The sequence below is a fragment of the Myotis brandtii genome, unplaced genomic scaffold (genome assembly GCF_000412655.1).
Source record: "Myotis brandtii unplaced genomic scaffold, ASM41265v1 scaffold847, whole genome shotgun sequence".
In the NCBI taxonomy this organism is placed as follows: Eukaryota; Metazoa; Chordata; class Mammalia; order Chiroptera; family Vespertilionidae; genus Myotis; species Myotis brandtii.
Window position 1 is genome coordinate 3,072,041 of NW_005371441.1, and position 22,928 is coordinate 3,094,968.

The 22,928-nt window shown below is 40.4% G+C and overlaps 1 protein-coding gene across 1 annotated transcript in view; it reads right to left on the reverse strand.

Moving 5' to 3' along the window:
- The window catches only part of SYNE1 (spectrin repeat containing, nuclear envelope 1), a 407,398-nt gene that overhangs the window by 309,035 nt on the left and 75,435 nt on the right, over positions 1–22,928 (reverse strand). Inside the window, exon 4 of the mRNA XM_014532125.1 lies at positions 2,215–2,310. Within this exon, the coding sequence (XP_014387611.1) occupies positions 2,215–2,310 (96 nt within the window). The remainder of the gene's footprint in view (positions 1–2,214; positions 2,311–22,928) is intronic.

The following is a 22,928-nucleotide window of genomic DNA, read 5'->3' on the forward strand; positions in this document are numbered from 1 at the left end:
TTGCAGGCCCACACTCTATCCACTGAGCCAAACCAGCTAGGGCTAGTTATTTATTTAATCAGTTATTTTTTTATAATGTAAAAAGCACCTACAAACCTGCCAACTGAACAAAGCCAGGATCCAGAAATTACATATGAAAGCCAATAACGCCATCATTCAGTTCATTCATCTATCTGCCTTCCTACATCCATGGCAACCATCACACTAAATCTAGTCCAATGCCTTTCTTTTATATAAATTCATTTCATGTATATGCATTATTAAAAATAATATTTTTTTAGTTTTTACATTTATATAAAGGTTATCACTGCATTAATCTTTTGAGACTTATTTTTCCACATAATATTTTATTCCTAAGGTTCATCAAAGTCGTTGCCTGTCACTGTATTTCATTCATTTTGACAGCTATATTATGTGCCATGTAACTCCTCTCCTTTTAAAGTAACTCTGGGTTATTTTCAGGTTATGCCTGTTTTGACCTATGCTAATGTACAACGGCAGAATTATGTTGGCACTTAGAATAGTATACTTCTTAAATACATCCATTTGAATTGTAATGAGGTTTCCTTCAACCTTCTAGGAAACAGCATAATTCAGGAGGATATATACACATGACCAGCTATATGTGGCAATCAAGGGAGTATGTATTTCAGTTCAATGCCTCTTACATCCTAACACTTATCCAGCATATGTAGTTTATGCATATATCTGTAACTTCCAAACTGGCTGTTCATGTGTCTTGTTCGATTTCCCCCAAAGCAGAGCCTGAGGAAAGGACTTGGATGCCTGTAGTTTATTGGGGAGATGATCCCAGGAAGTAAGAGTGAGGATTCATGAAAAGTAAAACAAGGAAGTGGGAAAAGCTAATGAAGGGTGTGCTCTGGCGTGTCCCACTGTGGGCAACTGGGCTCAGTTCCCCTGGGGGTCCCATTGGGCGCTCTATGAGATCTGTAAAATCGGCCTCAGAACCATTCCTCCTGCAAGTGCCCGGCTGGAGCATTTATTCATGAACTCCCACTGCCATTGGTTGAGGGTCCTCTGGGACCATTAACTCTCCTATACTTGAGGGCTGCCTGGTGCAATCTGTGGCTCTGATAAGCCCGGAGGGCAGAATCCCAGAGATATGCTACCAGTGCTTGAGATCCGATGCTGGTGGGGGGCCTGGGTAACGCCGCCACTGCGTGGCTGAAATCAGACGTGAGCAGAGATGGCATCCGGGCCATGGGAAGCATCTGCTAGGAACCAAACTAGAAAATGACTTACACAATATTACTATCAGTTTGTATGTTTCAATAAACAACCTCTTCCAAAAGCTATTTTGAGGACTCTCTTCACAACATTAACTAGAAATTTTATGTTCAGGCAAAAGCAATTAAAAAAAAACTACTAAGTTACCCAAGAAATAATGATTGTGTAGCACCTGTCAAGATGCAATAGATACAGAAAAGATAAGTACTCCCAATTTTGAACCCTTTGTATACAACATGATGAAGACCATTTCCTGAGCTCCTTTCTCTAATCATGGTAAATAGCATTTATAATAGCTTATGTTTGCAAACTACTTATTTCTCTATCCCTCTGAAATAAAAATAAATATAATCCAGGAAAAAAATATTTTATGATTTGAGTACTGGAGGGAAAACGTAGCGCTCACTGTCAGTGTTGTTTTTCACTCTGCCGCTTTCGCTGTGTCTGAAAGCAAATGATCCAGAACGTGCTGTTCCTGTGACAAAGCACTGGTGTTGGAGCGTGGCCACAAGCTTATGAAAAATTGCCGCGTTGATTTCAGCTCACTTTTCAACAAAGGGCTATACAAACACACCGGAATGGACCAACACTCCTTTCCACATGGCCAGCTAACACTCGCTAACAAGTGAGGTAGATGTCCCTGTGCAACCAAGCTGCCTGGGCACCACACGGACGCAAGCGTTAACCATGATTGACTGACTACTGAGGAGGTCTCTGCTCTTAGTTCTAAGGTTGCTGCTACTGTGTACACTGTTTTAAACCTACTAAAGGTGTGAAGGAACAAGAAAGGGGATGTATTCCTTGCTCCCAGAAGTGACCAATAGACTAGTGTTTCCTGCATCTTACTGACTACAAGAGAGAAAAACTTTATCTTATGTGGGCAGAGTCCCTTCCACTCCCAACCCCACCGCCGCCAATTCCAGATGGGAAGAATTGGATGAGTCTGGTCACAGGAAAAATTCTTACCAGTTTCTGCCCCGACAGGACTTCCAGGAGGGCAAGCAGCTTAACGCCATCTTTCATGTCCTCAAAAAGATCTTCTACCACCAGTGCGGGTTTCCGCTATAAAGTTAAAAAAAAAGAAAAAGAATAAATGCAAAAACTGCTTGTCTCTTTCTGTCAGACCTTTGCTACTCATCGTGGTGAAATTTGTAGGTGAGATTTCTAAACTACCTAAATGATTTACCTTGGATATGATTGGCAATTACCTTTTGATAGCTGTAAGGAGAAAAACAATCCTTTGGAGACAAACTTAACATTCAAAAACTTCGGGAGACTTGATGCTGGGGCTTTCACACACATACAAGCATCTTCCCAGAAAGGGATTTTGTCCAGGATGGGCGGTGTGGAATAAGGGAAGGGAAAGAGGGCACTCTCAGTGCAAAAGATGGGAGACATTACAGCAGGGCCTAAAGGGGAGCAGGAGGTGCTGCAGCTAAACTGAACCAAACTTCCCACTTCACTGAGCGAGCATACTGGTACTTCTGGGTTTGAACCGGGTGCCGACCTCCAGAGGACACTCTCTCTAGGTGAACTCCTAGCTCAGTGACCTGCAGTGGGAGCCCTGCTAGCACAGGCAAGGGCACAGCTTTCACCTCTGGCGGGTCAGCTGGCTGTGTTCTGTTTCACAGCCTGGCAAACCTTCTCTCACCGTGTGGCTTTGAACTCAGAGGATCCTAAGTGCAAGAGTACAGACTAACCAGGGCAAAAGCATCAGCCCCACTGGAAAAGGAAATCAACGCCCACTTACAATTCATAGAGGGTCTTATTGTTTATGAAGATCATTAAAATACTTAATATGCTGGCGTTCATCGACCTTGAATTAAGGTCTGTCTTGGCTCAGAAGAAAGTAAAGAAGTGATGATGCTCATCAGATTTCTCAGAGAATAATGTTTTTCTGTGTATCACCTGGGTTCAATCTCTACAGTTTTCTGATTCTGAGTCATGTTAAAGGCCCGCTGCTGGATTCCTGACTTTCAATTTTCTCTCTTTAAAAGAAGAGGTTTTTATGTAGCCAAATGTTTTATTGAAATGTGACTTTTTTCGCTACCCACTGACATGAAGCATTTACATTTCTCTTATGACTGCATGAATTATTCTCTGAATGGTGCAATTCCAATTTTAAACACATTTCTCTCTCTTTATAAATTGAAGGGCTGAATACATTTTGTTCTCATGCTGTGAAATACATGTTCAAAAATAACAGTTTTCATTGGTAATCATTCTCTTTTAAATTCCACTGTTGACACTGCTTATTATTTATGTAGCAAAAATGTAATAGTGACTTTATATTCTAAGCATGTAAATAAAATTATTCAGGATAAAATAAGCCATTGCAATGAAAACTATTCCATGTAATAAGAGTCAAAATTATTGCGTGAGCTATACATAACCATTAGAAATATGGCCTACTTATCATTGCAAATGTCCATTTGCATCTTAAAATTTAAAAACAGTTGAAAATGAGGAAAAAGTCCATACTTATGTAATATATTCAGTGAACAAATAAAAATAAAGTTTTTCACAGATTGTGTTAACCTGAAAATATATAAAGAAAATTGAAGTGCCGAAACCGGTTTGGCTCAGTGGATAGAGCGTCGGCCTATGGACTGAAGGGTCCCAGGTTCGATTCCGGTCAAGGGCATGTACTTGGGTTGCGGGCACATCCCCAGTGGGAGGTGTGCAGGAGGCAGCTGATCGATGTTTCTCTCATCGATGTTTCTAACTCTCTATCTCTCTCCCTTCCTCTCTGTAAAAAATCAATAAAATATATTTTTTTAAAAAAAGAAAGAAAATTGAAGTGGAGAATTTTCATGAAATAATAAATATGCCAAGACATTTGATCCCCAAAAGAAATAAATTGCATCCACACGTCCATTTTGCCTTAAACATACGCAGGCCTCTGCCACTCTGCAGGACATTTTCTCTGGACCTCATTCCTGCCTGTCCTGCTTCTCCTCTACCATGCTCACTGCTTCCTTCCCCGCCAGCTGCTCCTGCCCAGCTCCTGGGAGCGGCCCTCACACCAGCAGTGACCACTGAGCAGTTCTGTAGCCCACTGGCCTTTCTGGTTTCAGCTTTGCTGGTACCATCATCCCCTTGATCTGCTCCTCCCAAAACCTCTTTGACCAGCTTGCCTGGCATCCAGGCCTCTCTTCCTCCTCTCTCTCTTTTGTTCCTATCTATGGCCAATCACCAAACTCAATCCCAACTTCTCTGGTCTTTAAGAAACTGTGCCTGGATGGGCACAACCCTTCAATCCTTCCGTAAGTGTTCTCTCCTAAACACTGTTGAGCATATGGTAGGCACTCATTGTGTGCTGTAGGCTAACTGAAAGAATGTAATTTTCTCTTAATGGATCTTTAAATGTGATATATATATATATATATATAGCAAAGAAAAATGGTTTCTGGGTTCTAGGTTCTAGGCAATCACAGACTCTCACACAACACAGACCTAGAAGTATCTTGTTTCTGAATTCCTTGGTCACAGTAGGAACTCGTTAAATACTTGTTGAAGGAATGAATGAATGAATTTTTCAGTCTGTGCATGGAAAAGAAGAGTAGATGATTTTATTTGCACACAAATACCTAGAATACCTTTACTTTCCTCTTTTTCTTCTTAGCAAATTCCTGGTCAGTTTTCATCACTCAGTTTATATGTAATCTTTTCCAGTTATTCAACTAGAAGTAACTACTTCTTCTGTCCCAGGTATGCTGTTCAGATGACAAGGATCACATTCTTTTATAGTTAGCTATTACAAACCTGTGTCCCCAGTGACTCAGATCATGAGAAGTCGGATTTATCTTTATATACTTAGCACCGGGCACAGTGCTCAGCACTAGTTCCCAGTAAATATGTAGTTAGTGACTAAAATGCACTCATCAGGGGCATTTAAAAATATCTTTTGGAATCTTAGGGAGGAGACAGGCACAAATAAAATCATAGTGCCAAAATCTCTCTTTTTGTGGGAAATATGAGTTGTTTCTGAAAAATTTCCCACAGTGTCTTCCTACACAAAGTGAGGAGGTGCAGTCTGAGGGCTATCAACACACAAAATAGAGGCAGAGCAGCATCGAACAGACTGTCAAACTACAGCGGGAAGGCTGGGGAGGGTTGGGGGAGGTGTTAAGAGATCAAACGAAGGACTTGTATGCATGCATATAAGCATAACCAATGGACACAAGACACTGGGGGGTAGGGGAGGCCAGGGGAAGGTCAAGGGGGGAAAAAAGAAGGAGACATATGTAATACTCTTTGCAATACCTTAAGCAATAAAACAAAATAAAAAAAACACAGAAATTAGGGAAAAATATGTCCATTTAAAATAAAAACGCTTATGTCAATTTAATTAGTAATATATAGGTTTTATATTTTAAGCACACTGAATTACAGGATCTAGCATTATGTAATCAATTTTTTATTTAATACATTAACAAGTAAAAGAGGGAGAAAATAAACCTCTGGCCAACCTACTGCAAAGAAGCCAAAAATAACAGAAATTAGGGGAAAATATGTCCATTTAAAATAAAAACGCTTATGTCAATTTAATTAGTAATATATAGGTTTTATATTTTAAGCACACTGAATTACAGGATCTAGCATTATGTAATCAATTCTTTATTTAATACATTAACAAGTAAAAGAGGGAGAAAATAAACCTCTGGCCAACCTACTGCAAAGAAGCCAAAAATAAACACTAATGAATGATATATATATATATGATTTCAGAAAGGAAGGGAGAGGGAGAAAGAAATAGAAACATCAATGATGAGAGAGAATCATTGATTGTCTGCCTCCTGTACTCCCCCTACTGGGGATTGAGCCTGTAACTAGGGCACGTGCCCTGACAGAGAATTGAACTGTGACCTCCTGGTTCATAGGTCAACACTCAACCACCAAGCACATTGGCCCAACTAGCGAATGATCTTTATATTTCTACAAGCACTATCCAATTGCACATAAGTATTGTGTGAAACCAAAACACAAAACAAAAACAACTCCTCAATTTATCAAAAATTACATGAGAATAAAAAAGTCCTACTAATGATTGAACAAGCTGAAAAAGCTTTGCTATCCCTTTTTGCTTAAAGCATTATTTACAACTAGAGGCCCGGTGCACAAAAATTTGTGTACTTGGGGGGGGGGGTCCCTCAGCCCAGCCTGTGCCCTCTCGAAGTCTGGGACCCCTCCGGGGATGACCACCTGCTGGCTTAGGCCCACTCCCCAGGGGAATGGGCCTAAGCTGGCAGTCAGACATCCCTCTGGCAGCCCGGGAGCCCTCGGGGGATGTCCACTTGCCAGCGAGGAGCAGGCCTAAGCTGCAGTCGGACATCCTTAGCGCTGCTGAGGAGGCAGGAGAGGCTCCTGCCACCACCACTGTGCTGGCAGCTGTCAGCCTGGCTTGTGGCTGAGCAGAGCTCCCCCTGTGGGAGCGCATTGACCACCAGGGGGCAGCTCCTGCATTGAGCATCTGCCCCCTGGTGGTCAGTGTGTGTCATAGTGACCAGCCATTCCCAGTCATTCTGCTGTTAGGGTCAATTTGCATATTACCCTTTTATTATATAGGATAGAGGCCTGGTGCACGGGTGGGGGCTGGCTGGTTTGCCCTGAAGGGTGTCCTGGATCAGGGTGGGGGTCCCTCTGGGGTTCCTGGCCAGCCTGAGTGAGGGGCTGAGGGCCTTTTTCAGGCTGGCCACAGCTGCGGGCTGGAAGCAGGTATCTGGGATTTATTTATCTTCTATAATTGAAACTTTGTAGCCTTGAGCGGAGCTCAGGGCCGGCAGGGCTGACGGGAAGCTTGGCTTTCTCCATCGCCGGGGACAACCCAAGCCTCCTGCTTGCTCCAGCTCCATGGCTGCCACCATCTTAGTTGGGTTAATTTGCATATCTGCTCCTGATTGGCTGGTGGGCGAGGCTTGTGGGTGTGGCTTGTGGGTGTGGCGGAGGTACTCAATTCTCTTTTATTAGATTAGATAACAAATGATCAGTTAGAGGAGACCTGTACTATTGTGGCTGCTCATACTGTTTTGTGTGTGGCAACGTTATATCGTACTTTTTTGTGTGTGTGCAATGTTATAATAGAAAACCTCCCAGCTAACATGTCTCTCCTGTCACATATGTAAGCACTTATGGTGCCAATCTGATTACTGTGGTAGATTCAGGTCATAGTCCTGGAAGCCCAAGAGGGAGATTCAGAAAGGAGGGCAATTTATTGGAGTCTGACTTAATGGAAAATAAAGATAATGTGGTTTTGTTGCTCACCAATTTGCAGTTCCGGGCACTAGATAGAGATCTATAAGGCACTTTTCAAGAGCACAATTATCTTTTTTTTTATTAAGATAAAATTATGAAAAACTTTTTTTGGTAAAGTGTTTGGAAAAATTCTCTTCCTCTTGGCCCTGTCAGTCACATTCAGATACTCTACAGATATTCATGCTGAATCTGAGGTCGTTAGGAGAATGGAGCCTCCTGACTGGGTGAGGGAGACGGAGATAGGAGAGAAGGAAAGGAGAAAGAGGTACTTGCCTCTGTGTCTTCCCCTTCTAGAAGCTCTTCTCAAACTAGGCTTAACTCTAGTTCTGGCTCTAAGAGGATTGCCTGGTCTCTAAAAGTCTCTAGCAACTCGGGGAAAATGCGCATGCTCTGTGCCAGACTATACCTTGGTGTTAATTCCTGATTGGAGCAGATGTTACAGCATTTTTCTCTGTCCCTTTATTGTTGCTATGCAGCCCCTTTAATGACACATGCTCTGTGCCAGACTATACTTTGGTGTTAACTCCTGATTGGAGCAGATGTTACAGCATTTTTCTCTCTTTCTTCTCCTGTCCCTTTATTGTTGCTATGCAGCCCCTTTAATGACATGTAATGAGATTCACTTCCTTTCTCTTAGGACTTAAAAGAGATCAAATGTTTCTCCTTGAACTTTATGAAATATTTGAATATCCAGGTATCTGACATAATTTTTACTATTTCCTGCATTTGGGGAAAATATTCTTTAATGTGTGTGTGAATAACTTGTGTCACTTTACTAGTCTATAAACACCAATACATATTTAACCCTTCCCCTCATCTATTTTCATATTTTTATTCATCAAAGGACGGCCATGTTTGCCATGCAACATATTGATTTTATGCCCCTAGAAACAATTATATTAATTAGGGGGGGGAGGATTAAGAGAATAATTTTTATGAAAAAGAAATATCAGACATAGATATTAGCTATTTGGCATAAAATATTTTTTTTAATTCTCACACTTAAAATATTATATATGAAATAAAAACTGTTGGCACATAAAGTGAATATGGCTACTATTACAGACTACATTTATAAATTCCAATGTTTACTAGATGTTTCTGTGGCTTAGACATTTATACATTCTAATTTAGTAGATGTTTTGATAGGGATGAAAGAGGGAAGAGAAGGAGAAAGAAGAGTAGGAAAGGATGAATAATATATTGTTGAATGCCTCAATGTGCCAAGCACTATGCTGAGGGCTTGTAAAAGTTACTGGTATCTCATTTAATATTCATAACCACCATGTATGGGAGTATCACCTCCTCTTTAAAAGCAAGGAATCAATCTCAGAGAGGTTAAGCCATTGGCCTAGATCACACCCACGTAAATGACTAGATTTGAGCCCAGGTTTATTATTCTTTGAGCCACCTTGTTAGGCAGGAAGCTTAGTGTAAAAATGAACATTAAAGTTTTTTTCTGAATAATGCACAAATCTATAAATGTGGTTTTTAAATTTAATATCAATATAAAATAATATTGACTAATCAGCTTAAATGTCTGCCATTCTACTAGACACATTGTTATATTATTACAGTGACAGGACACGGGTTGGAATCAGCACAGGTGAAAGACCATGGAACAAAACTCGGGAGAAACCATGTGTGAGCTTCCAGAGGTGAGTGGCCTGTCCCCTCCCCGTGGAATTGCGCAGGGACGTGCTTAATTTCCCATGCTTCCATACTGACTTCAGCTTCTCCAGCTCCATCTCTTCCCCATTCCTGTTCCCCCCCAAGCAGGTGTTCACCATAAAACACATCATTAAGGTAAACTTATCAAAGAGGAGCAACATGGCCCAAGGCCTCCGGTAGACAAAACACTCTTTTCAGGTGTCATCTTTCAAGTGCTCAGAGGTTAGCTCACAGGAGCAAGTCAAGGCCATTCTTTCAGACATGGCTTTATTTGAAATGTACAGGCTTTGAGCAACCAGGTCTGCTGAGTTAATTCTTTTCTGCCCAGTCAGCATTTCCCTCCATACCCTGATGCACCCAGAATCCTTTTAATAGATCTCATTTCTTGGCATCTAAAATCAATGGAACAGACTGTGGAATCTCAGAGGGAAGGTGAGGGAGGGTGGGTAGGTGGGAAGAGATCAACCAAAGAACTTGTATGCATATATGCATAACCTATGGACTCAGATAATGGGGTGGTGAAGGCCTGGGGTACGGGATAGGGATAGGCTAGAAGAGGTCAATGGAGGAGAAAAGGGGACCTATGTAATACTTTCAATAACAAAGATTACAAAAACTAAAAAAAAATACATTTCATTCACTTGCAACAAATAAAGAACAACTGACATGTGTGTCTATTTTGTGATTACTGAGTAAGCACTGTTCTGAGTGTCATAATTTACATTGCAGTGCCCACCCACTCCCACTCCATGGATTCATAAAAGTAACCAAGACTAAATTTATTTTTTATTCATAAGCCTCTGCATTTTTAGGGAAACCTGATTGTATTTGATGTAAGAAGATGTTTTATAATGTTTTGACCAATGAATATTGGTAAATGAAGAAGGTGAAAAGAGCTTACTATAGATGAATAATTAAGCACATACACACAACATTTCTTAGATAGATAGATAGGTGACAATAGGAGACATTTTGCATAGACAAGTGTATGCTTATATACACATACATACAACATTCCTTAGATAGATAGATAGGTGACGATAGATAGATAGGAGACATTTTGCATAGACAAGTGTATGCTTATATATACAAAATTATAAAAACGTTAGCAGACTAAAATATTTTTATCATTTTTAACTTTGTAATAACAGGGCAATCATATGCACATCAATTAAGGTGAAAAAAGTTTTGGGTGTTAGATTGAAACCAGTAATATAAGAAGAAAGCAAACCTACTTTGAAACATTACTGGCATATCATCACTTTATCAGCAGATCTACACAACTGCTAGAATCTTAGAATCCCTTAGTGACAAATAGCCATTGAGGAAATCAACAGCATGTAAGATTTAGTCTTTGGCCAAGGAGAAGAGAAAATCACCTATCCCATGCCAGGAGCAAGCCAGGTTGTCATTCATCATTAATACTTTTAGTCTCAGAACAAGTGGGCAGCCTAGATGCTTTGTTCTCTTGTAGAAGAATCTCTCAAAACCTTGTATGTCACACAAAAATAGCTACAGCATTTCACTCTAAAACACTAAATGCATATCCTAGGGTTTAAAATGCGTAATTGCTAGATACCCAGTCACCCCAATAAAACTGAAGTGGAAAAGTTTAAAGGAACAGCCGATGGCACAGATAACTCTTTACTCCGGTTGGGACACACCCACCATTGAGCACCCTCAGGCTCGCTGGAAATGCCACAGTCACAGCCTGAGATAGTCCCAGATGGTGGGGGAAGCCGTCCCAAGGCAAGGGCTGGTTCTCACGGTGTATTCTGTGCATCTTGAACCCTGTGTACACACAATGGCCCAGCACTCTTAGAGCCACAAACCACTCCCTCTGGTTTATAGAAATGTCAAGTAGGAACTATTTCACAGGCTGAGGGACAGTATATGGAAAAATTCCCAACCAGGACCAGTCTAGAATGTTTGCACGCTCTGATGGTTATCTGATGGGTGGGAGCAACAAGGTAAACAACAGGAACAGAGAGAGTGGGAAGGGAAGAGGGGTTGACCAACAGATGTGGAGCAAATTACCTTCCCCAAAGGTTGGCAGAGAGCCCACCACATGAAATGTGCAAACAAATGCCAAAGTAGCCTCAGACCAGATCGGTAAAATCATGATGCTAACCACAGACAGTAGCCAAATAAAAGTAATTCCATATCTAAAAGGGTGTTTTTTTTTTGCTTTATTCAGAAAATCAAATTAGATTTACCTAATATCTCCAGAAACCAGGTGAAGTAATTTAAGAATTTTATGTGTAATCTGTTTTTCTTTCTTTCCCTTTATAAAAGCACCATTGTGATTATTTTCCACCTCTAATTGGCAAAAGTGAGAAGATAGTTCCCGTTCTTGTTTCCTATGATAGAGCAATCATTTCCACTTCCTTAATTACTTCATTCAATTCCGAATAAATGTCCTAAAGGCGGTAACTGCCCTCCAGCCCATCTTTAAATCTGCTTGGAAAACTCTGCTCTTAACAACTTGCACATGTAATAAAATTATTTTCATTTTGTATAAAAGAAACATCTTCCTCAAGTTATTTGTTTGATTCAGTACAAAGTTGGGGTTATTCTTAACCTCTTTTTTTCATACCTCAAATCAGTTCCATCAACAAATCTGCTGACTTTATTTTCAAAACTCATCCAGTATCCAACCACTGCTCACCACCTCCACTGCTCTGTCTTGGTTCCAGACACTGGTCTCCTGACTGGATGACTTCAACAACTTTCTAATTCACCTCCCTCCTTCTGTCCTGGATCTTTCTCAGTCTACCCTCAAGAGAGCCACTTATTTGCCTTCCATCCATTTCCCTCCATCCTATATAATAAAAGCGTAGTATACAAATTGTCCCCTCAACCGGGAGTTCGACCAGGGGGAGGGGCCGGCTGGGGGAAAGGAGTTGACCAGGGCCAGGGCCAGCTGGGGGAAGGGAGGGAGTACCCAGCCGGCAGCCAGCAGCCACTAGGGACCATATCAGTGCACGAATTTTGTGCACTGGGCCTCTAGTTAGGATATAAGTGTCATAATGAAGGGGCTACCGTACTTTTTCTATTTTGATCACTGCTACATTCTCAGTACCTAGAATATTGCTGAACATAAAAACAGCACCTTAAAATAGTTATTGAATGAATGTACAAATAAATAAGATATTTCTAAAAGAAGAAACTCTGATAAATTTTATCAAAATGTTTATTAATCTGCATAAGCTTTGTTAGAACTATACTTACGTTATCAATAAATTAATATTCTATTAATAAGTTAATGATTGCTATTTGTTTTGAAATGATAATTTTCCTTCATAACCTTTTAGTTACATATTTCGAAAGAATGAATTTATCAGTATGTTTAGGATTACCAAGCTACAGTAGCCTTAGAAAAACAACTAAAGAATGGCTTCTGGAGTGAATTATTACATTTCCCTTTTGCTCTTTGCTTCTTTTTCTCCTCATCTTAGTCCATTAATGATCCCACAAAAGTGTATACAGGAAACAGATGGGAGAAAATTCAGTCCTGAAAGTGTTTCATGTTAGCTTTAGGCACTGTTGGTGGAAAGACAACTGAAGAACAAAGCAGCCCCCAAAGTGATATTTTATGAATATGAAGATGACAATCAAAGTCATATTAGCCTAGGTTACTGAAAAAAACATAGAAAGTCAGAAGTATTCCTTTTAAAGTGTATGAATGTTACTTGGTTAAAACAAAATGTACTCTTAATAGAACCTAGTATCAGTGGAATTGCACCCCCCCCCCCCCCCCCCCCCCCCCGCCCAAAGCTAAGGGAAAAATTTAACCCCAGTACCTCAGAATGTGATCTTATTGGGAAACAGAATCTTCAGAGACGTAATCAAGTTAAAATGAGGCCATCAGGACGGGTCTTAATCCACGATTCCTACTGTCCTGATACAAAGGGGAAATTTGGACACAAACACAGAGAGGCACAGAGGCAGGACTGAGCCAACGCAGCAAACCAAGGAATGTGAAATCATGCAGGCCGCCCCCAGCAGCTGGAAGAGGCAAGGAAGGCTTCTACCCAGAGTCTCAGGGAGCATGGCTATCTAGCCTCGAGAACTGGAGATAATCAACATCTCATTCTAAGCCACCTAGTATGTGGTACTTGGTTATGGCAGCCTTAGCAAACTAACACAGAACCTGACTAATCTTTTATGGTGCTTTTATTTTTTTAGTTCTAAAAAGTGAAAAATGCTCATATCACGCCTGAGGTCATCCGAAAATTACAGTGTTTCAAGTGCTCAGTGCCTGCCCTTAATAGCCGCAGAGATCTAAGGCAGGCGGATGGAGAAAAGGCTGTTTATTGCACATTGAAAGAGAAGCTCCATTTATAGACACACTAAACAATGGCTATTTGAGACCTATTTTTTCCCCCAGAGGACATTTTGCCAAACTATATATGTATTTCCCAGCCAACTATCATAAAAAATGAATCAAGGGTGTTTAAATACAAATATAACATTCTATTTCATTTGTTAAAATGAGAGAAAATGCAAGAACTGCAAGCACTTGATAAGAGTATAACCAATGTTAATGTCAAGGTTACTTATACTATCTTTTTCTAATTAAAAATCTAACTCATGAAAAGTTTTTATGAAAACACATCTTTAATTGCTCTCTTTGGGGGCCAAGATGGCACTATATAATTACAATAGTCTACAGACTTTGTATAAAAATTGGGAATTTCCTAAGATAAAGCACTTTAAACATATGAAAGAACTAACATCTTTGAACTGTCAATTTCAAAAATATTCCAACATAAATGTTTTATGAAAAAATGCGAACTATTCTGTTAGATCTAAAAAGCATGTAACCATTTGGTGGGAATCCTCTCAAATTCAAGTCCACTCCTTTCCTATCTTCCCCTCAACCCCATCCTGAACTTAGGTGTCTCCAGGCCCATTCTTCCTATTCCCACTCTGGTCTCAGAGAAAAGGGAAGTCTTTCCTCTGCTCCAAATCTCCACCTCCACCTGTGCTCTTTAAAAAAAAAATAGACCTAGCCAGTTTGGCTCAGTGGACAGAGCGTTGGCCTGCGGACTGAAGGGTCCCAGGTTCGATTCGGGTCAAGGGCATGTACCTTGGTTGCAGCCACATCCCCAGTAGGGGGTGTGCAGGAGGCAGCTGATCGATGTTTCTCTCATCAATGTTTCTAACTCTCTATCCCTCTTTCTTCCTCTCTGTAAAAAATCAATAAAATATATTAAAATATATATATATGCTAATTAGACTGGACAGCCGAACAACCTTCCAGACGAAGTCGAAATTTGTGCATGAGGGAGGGGGGTCCCCTCAGCCTGGCCTGCACCCTCTCACAATTCAGGACCCCTCGGGGGATGTCCGACTGCCAGTTTAGGCCCAATCCCTCTGGACATCCCTCTCGCAATCCGGGACCACGGGCTCCTAGCCACTTACCTGCCTGCCTGCCTGACCACCCCTAACCGCTCTGCCTGCCTGCCTCATTGCCCCTAACCACTCGCCTGCCTGCCTGATTGCCCCTAACCACCTCTGCCTCAGGCCCCGCTGCTGAGGCTTCGTCTGGAAGGATGTCCAGAATGACATCCGGAAGATCGTTCGGCTGTCCGGTCTAATTAACATATTACGCTTTATATATATATATTTCAGAGAGGAAAGGAGAGGGAGAGATAGAAACATCACTGATTAGAGAGAATCATTGATCAGCTGCCTCCTGCACACTCCCTATTGGGGATTGAGCCCACAATCTGGGCCTATGCCCTTGACCGAAATCAAACACAGGACCCTTCAGTCCACAGGCCGAAGCTCTATCCACTGAACAACACCAGCTAGGGCTCCACCTGTGCTCTTGATTTCTCTCCCACTCTGCCTCCTTGGGAGCCTAGTGTCTTCAACATAACTTTGTTTTCCTTCATTCCAGCCTCTCTCTCTTAATGACTGATCTTGGTCTTTTTCTCTGTTGCTACTCCACTCCTGGAACCCACGTTTTCAAATATTCCGGAACATCTTCCATTTCCTTTACTGCCCCGCACTTGTTCTCACATCTCAACTTTTGAAAACATTGGTACCTAATCCCAGGCCATTTCTCAGGCTCCAGCTTAAATGTTTCTTCCTGTGAAAGCCTGTTCGATGCCCTCCTTCAGATGACCTGGGTGGTTGGTTGTGTCTGCCATGTGCTCCCTGACACCCTACACTTCCCCTCTCATGGACTTTTCCACCCAGGCTTCACTGTGATTGTCTCTTCTGCAGACTGTCAGTTCCACCATGGCATGGGCTACCCTGCCTTTGTTTACCACTGTATCCAGGATGCCTTGCACAAAATAGGTGCTTGAAAAGTATCTGCTGCATGAAGAGCTAAATAAACAAATGACTCCTGGAAGTGTAACACAGTGGTTAGTGCCCAAGCTGAGGAGTCCTGGCATTGGGTTTTTCTCACACTTGTTATGTGACCTTAAGATTATTAATTAACTCTAAACTTCAACTTCATAATTTATAAAATGGTGGAAACAATACTTATATTTGATTATTGCCATGAGGATTAAGTAAAATAAAAGATAAAATTGATAAAGTGCAGTAAATGGAACATGGTAAGAGTTAATAAATGGCAGCCCTGAGATTCAGAAACATTTTTATCAATGACTAATGACCAGCTGGAGCTGAATGAGGACCTCCCTTTGAAAAACCATTACTCAAGATCAATATTGGGCTAATTAAAAAACAACACTACACCTTCTTTTATTGACAGAGCAAACAGAACAGAAAGATTCAGGTTTCTTTTCTCTCTCTCTCTCTCTCTTTTGGTTAATCCTCACCGGAGGATATTTTTCCCATTGTTTTTAAAGAGAGTGGAAGGAAGTGAGAGGCAGAGAGAGAGAGAGAGAGAGAGAGAGAGAGGTAATGAGAGAGAGGCAGAGAGAGAGAGAGAGAGAGAGAATCATTGATGTGAGTGAGACACATTGATCGGTTGCCTCCTGCAGGTGCCCCCAAAGGACTGAGGACAAAGGACTGAGGATTGAACCTGCAGCCCTTCAGTGCACAGCCATCACTGAGCCATAGTGGCCAGGGCTCAGGTTTCTTCTTGAAAAAGAAGAAAATTATAGTGTTCTTGTCTAAATATGAAGCCCTTTCCTAAAAGGAATTATAAAGTATGTAAAATAAATACAACCCTTTAAATTTTGTTATTATTACACTATATGAACAATTTGTGATTTGCAATGTTTTGTACAATTGCAGAATCACAGGGATTTCTATTTGAAAACAAAGCAAACCCCCAAAAATGAATGGATAATTGTATCCACAAGGTTGAATAATCTACATGTGTACTAAAAATGGCACAAAAACACAGAAAGTTCTTGTTTTTCTTCCTACTTTTCTAAGATTTTTGTTTTCAGCAAAGCATATTTTTGCAAACAGATTGCTCTCTTATTTCCACCCTGTCTTCATACTGCTGTCATAATATTTATAGAGAGTTGTTGCAATAGAATAAAATGTCATTAGTAAAAGAATCATTTTAATTAGAAATAGTTTATTAGTTAGCAACTGAGAAAGCAGAGAAGAACAAAAATAAAAATTTTCCCATAAAACCCTCCCAATTTCATCAATTGGTCAATTTCCAAAGAAGATTTTGAGAAAAAAAGGTAAAACTTTCTAAATGAGTCTTTTAAATTGCCCTTTAAAATAAAAGTATATTTGCATTATGTGCCCACCACCAATAGCAATATACTAGTACAGATGATGTATCATAGAAATGTACACTTGTAACCCATATAATATTATTAATCATTGTCACCCCAATAAATTTAATTAAAAAAAAATTTAAACAAAATTTTAAAAGGTATTTTAGCCTTAGACGGTTTGGCTCAGTGGATGGAGCATCAGCTTGTGGACTGCAGTTTCCGGGCTCAATTCCAGTCAAGGGCACATACCTCAGTTGCAGGCTCGATCCCCCGCCCAGGTCAGGGTATGTGCGGGAGGCAACCAACCAATTGATGTGTCTCTCTCACATTTATGTTTCTCTCTCTCTGTCTTTCCCCCTCCCTTCCGCTCTCTCTAAAAATCTATGGGAAAATATCCTCGGGTGAGGATTAACAAAAACAGTATTTTAGTTTGCTTAAACTTTTTAAAGAAAGTATTGTAACAGCAAGACATGATCACACAATTTAGGATGAAATGGTTTATCATTCTAGATTAAATCCACAAAAATTCCCAGGACTGTTATGCTAAAGCTCTCAGACAACAGAGACTCTACAGAAGATTTACAACCTGCATTCTGGAAAAGAGTTGAAACTCTCATGCGTTTTCTTTCCTGCCAATATAGCACTTTTCTCTTTTCTTATTCTTAGAGATAAAATAACTTGTGTTACATAGCATGAGTAATAGGTGATTTAGGACTAATATGTTGAGTACCAGCAGAAAAGTATTTTTGAGATGGGTCATTTTCTGACCTTTATTGGTAGATGCCAACAGAAAATTGTAGGAGAAAAATACCACAATCAAGGAATAAAGTGCATTTTAACTCTTTTAAATGGTTTGGTTATGAGATTATCTGAAATAATTCCAAAGCACAGAACTAGGTACAACAGGCGTTCATTATCACAAAAGGAAGCATTTGCTATGAAAGAGGAGAGAAATTCATTACTATCTCATCCCAGGACCGAGTACTTGTCTCTATCTTATAGATTTGGGAGAAATTCTCATGAGCTTCAGACCAGCCTGCCATGTACTGAATGTGCGCCCCTGGAATCCAAATGTGGAAGCCTCCGCGCCCCGCCCCCCACGGTGGGAGTGTTTGGAAGTGGGGGCCTTTGGAAAGTAACTGGGTATAGAAGAGGTTGCGAAGTGATGCCCCATGATGGGATTAGTGTCCTTATAAAAATAGGCAGAGATTACCCATCTATGAGTGAGTGAGAGGCAGAGCAGCATCAAACAGACTGTCAAACTACAGCGGGAAGGCCGGGGAGGGTTGGGGGGCATGGAGGGTGGTGAGAGATCAACCGAAGGACTTATATGCATGCATGTAAGCATAACCAATGGACACAAGACACTGTGGGGTAGGGGAGGCTGGGGGAAGGTCAAGGGGGAAGAAAAGAAGACATATGCACTACCCTTTGTAATACTTTAAGAATAAAACAAAATTAAAAATAAATAAATAAATTAATTAATTAATAAAGTAGAAAGGAATGTAGACATATCTATCAAGCCTTCTCTCTCTCTCCCTCCTTCCTTCCCTCCCTTCCTCCCCCCTCTCTCCCTCCTTCTCTCTTTCTCTTCACCACGTGAGGACACAGCCAGGAAGAGGACTCCCATCAGGAACCAGGAAGCAAATCAGTTGGCTGCTTGACTCAGGACTTGCAGCCTCGCAAACTGTGAAATGAATGCTCGCTGTTTACGTGCCCCAGCCTATGACCACAGTAAAGGGAGGGCTTAGATATTTAGGTGGGAAATGGTAGGGGCGAGGTCACAGAGCAGGGCTGGAAGAGACCAGAAAAAACAACACACATCGGTAAAGCCTATTGCAATAGCCAGTTACCACATCACTATGTAAAGCAACTTGAAGCAATGATAAGACAGCAATTACAAAACAGACTTGAAAATAAACTCTTGGAAGATAATTGCTCCACAAAGGCCCTTCACATACTGTATGGCATGGCATCTATTCAGACTTCCCCTTCTTTTTAAGGATTCGGTGCATAATAGATGAGTGTGTCCCAAGAATTTTACTTTGAAAACTTTCACAAAGGTATTCAACCTTACTTAAACAAAATTAAAAATTAATTATAAATTATATTCGCCAATCAGATTAGAAAACACTGTAGCTTTAAAGTCCGTTACTAGTGTAAGGAAATGGGCATTCACATAAGCTCTTGGTATATATTAAAATTATAAGTGCATATGCCTATTGACTATCCGCCCACTTCTAGAAATTTATCCTAAGAAAAAATCACACAAGTGATCAAAGATATAGGCTCAAGGACTTTCAGTGTAGGGTTCTGTATAGTACCAACTAGAAGCCACGTAAATGACCATCAATAGGCTACTGAGTACTTTATGATTTATAACTTATATATTTATAATAAAATTACTCATCCATTAATATGACTATGTAGCTCTGTGACTATTGACATGGAAAGATGTGCTGCATGAAACAGAGGCATACAACCACGATCCTATAAAACCACTTTTGTGAAATCGTGTGTCCCTGTGTAGAAAAGTGGCGATTAATATGTTAGGGATGGTTCTATCAGGATTGTAAGATTTGAGGTGATTTTTACTTTCTTACACTTGTAAGAGGTGTATTGTTAATATTATTTACAATTAGCATGTAATCTTCTAACAATATGAAAAAAAAGTGCTAGAGTGATGGGACCAAGCACACTCTAGCATCACAGAATTGCTTTGGGAGCAAGTCTCCTCACAGGGACAGCAGGAAAAGTGACACGATGTCCTGGTCCAGATACTGAACCAAAGACATGAAATTGACCTTGTTTCTGTCAGAGAGAGAGATTGTCATTCTCAGGAGTAAGCGAGCACACCGCAGGGGGAAGGCCTGTGTGTGCTTCCCTTTTAATTTGGGTGCGTATGGAAGTGTGACCTCCATGAGACTATGAAGCCTAGAAGCACATGTGCTTTTAGAGGTACAGGTTACAGGTAGGAATAGCAATGAAAATGAGGATAGAAATGGGGATGGAGAGATGGAGATAGAGACAGAAGGTTGAGTAGTCTTGTGATGGAGGAGGAGAGAGCCTGGGAGAGTTAGAGATGGACAGGCAAGGGACAGAGATGGGCGGGAGAATGAGAAAGAAATGGAGCTGTAAATAGAAACTCAGGGATGAAGGTGGGCAAAAGCTGGGGAAGAGAGAGAGGGATAACTAGGGGGTCATGTGATCAGCTGCTGGGACAGATGAAGACATAAAGCTCAACTCTATAGCTGTCCTAAAACTGTCAACAGCCAAGGAAGGGTAATGGGGTCAAATTTGATCTTCGCAATGTTTTTGCAATATAAGTGCATCAGGAAAGGAAAGTGTTCTCCAATGAATTTGTGGGTTTGGCTATGTTTGACAAGATACCACAGCATCAGTATAAACAAGTTCAGGATAACAAGTATAAGTATCCTTGTTCTGCTTCCGTTCTCAGTTTTCCAGGTAACTCAGGAAAGAAAAAGTCACTAGAGCAGAGGAGAGGATAAAAAAAAAAAAGAGCAAAAACAATCACATTAGGGTTATAATGGAGTAGTTGTGGAGGTTTTCATAATTTTCTTGGTCTTTCAAAATAATACAATAGATGCAAAAATGTGCAAAGTAGGAAAAACGATGTGGACTTTAGATTCATGTCTGGATTAAAATCTCAGCAGCACCAATTTATGGAGATGAAGGCTGTAAAGGAGCCTGTGTGAAGTACTTAGCACAGTGCCAGAAACGCATTTACTATTATAAAAAAAAATCAAGAGAAGATATAGACTCTTTGCTGTTGTTTTATCAAATATCTCTGTATGGTACTCAGTACTGTGCTTAGAGCTATTGGGACTTATAAAGAAATTCCAAGAATTAGCACATGCCTTAGTGATTCACAATGTTACTGGGAGGCTGAGATAGGGAACAGTACCAGATAATCTAAGGCATGCTGAACCTCACCTACGCTGCAGGTTCTGGACTAGGGCAGAGATTTCAGATCCTTCCGTACCAGAGGCAGGAAACCCAGGGAAAGGAGGGGGATGGCCCTGAGCATTTGCTAGGGGACAGGCGTGCTGTCTCGCATGCGGTCAGAGATGCTTCACAAATGAAAGAGGCTTGAACTCCACAGTAAAGGGAGGGCTTAGATATTTAGGTGGGAAATAGCAGGGCGAAGTCACAGAGCAGGGCTGGAAGAGACCAGAAAAAACAATACACATCGGTAAAGCCTATTGCAATAGCCAGTTACCACATCACTATGTAAAGCAACTTGAAGCAATGATAAGACAGCAATTACAAAACAGACTTGAAAATAAACTCTTGGAAGATAATTGCTCCACAAAGGCCCTTCACATACTGTATGGCATGGCATCTATTCAGACTTCCCCTTCTTTTTAAGGATTCGGTGCATAATAGATGAGTGTGTCCCAAGAATTTTACTTTGAAAACTTTCACAAAGGTATTCAACCTTACTTAAACAAAATTAAAAATTAATTATAAATTATATTCGCCAATCAGATTAGAAAACACTGTAGCTTTAAAGTCCGTTACTAGTGTAAGGAAATGGGCATTCACATAAGCTCTTGGTATATATTAAAATTATAAGTGCATATGCCTATTGACTATCCGCCCACTTCTAGAAATTTATCCTAAGAAAAAATCACACAAGTGATCAAAGATATAGGCTCAAGGACTTTCAGTGTAGGGTTCTGTATAGTACCAACTAGAAGCCACGTAAATGACCATCAATAGGCTACTGAGTACTTTATGATTTATAACTTATATATTTATAATAAAATTACTCATCCATTAATATGACTATGTAGCTCTGTGACTATTGACATGGAAAGATGTGCTGCATGAAACAGAGGCATACAACCACGATCCTATAAAACCACTTTTGTGAAATCGTGTGTCCCTGTGTAGAAAAGTGGCGATTAACATGTTAGGGATGGTTCTATCAGGATTGTAAGATTTGAGGTGATTTTTACTTTCTTACACTTGTAAGAGGTATATTGTTAATATTATTTACAATTAGCATGTAATCTTCTAACAATATGAAAAAACAATAACTCTATTTTCATTTAAGAAAGAAGTAACCCTCCCAATGGATGTTAATTCTGTGGTGTAAGTGATCGCTGCTGGCACTGGCCAGGACCTGAGAAAATGAGAGGCATTTGCTGCGTTTCCTAGAGTAGAAGCTGGGTGCACCCCTGGGCCAGAGAATTCCCTCTCACCACGTGGCTTTTGGAAAGGGATTGTAGGAGAGATCATCCCAGTTCATCCTGTATTTAGACACATTGTTCTTGTCTTCAATCTTGTCTGTACTGCGAACTTTTCAAGGCCTGGGAAAGTGTCTTACTAATTTTTTCCTGTCACCAAAGCCTCTTAGAGACACCACAGTAAGCAGTTAATTTGTACAGTTGGGCTGAAATACATTGCTGTGTTTTGTTTGCTTCTGAACCATAAAAGAGACTTTGGGGAAATCTCTTATCAAAAACTGCTCATAGGGTTCTGCCTTGAACACTGTAGGCACAGCTCTCAGCCAAAGAATCCTGTCACTCAAGTCAGACAATTGTCCCATTGTCTGCATTTATTTTCACAAATGCAATGATTTTTTTGTTTGCATATTTTTCATCAGCAAGATAAGAGATTAATCTATAATAATAAAAGCATAATATGCTAATCAGACAATGGAGTAGTTGTGGAGGTTTTCATAATTTTCTTGGTCTTTCAAAATAATACAATAGATGCAAAAATGTGCAAAGTAGGAAAAACGATGTGGACTTTAGATTCATGTCTGGATTAAAATCTCAGCAGCACCAATTTATGGAGATGAAGGCTGTAAAGGAGCCTGTGTGAAGTACTTAGCACAGTGCCAGAAACGCATTTACTATTATAAAAAAAAATCAAGAGAAGATATAGACTCTTTGCTGTTGTTTTATCAAATATCTCTGTATGGTACTCAGTACTGTGCTTAGAGCTATTGGGACTTATAAAGAAATTCCAAGAATTAGCACATGCCTTAGTGATTCACAATGTTACTGGGAGGCTGAGATAGGGAACAGTACCAGATAATCTAAGGCATGCTGAACCTCA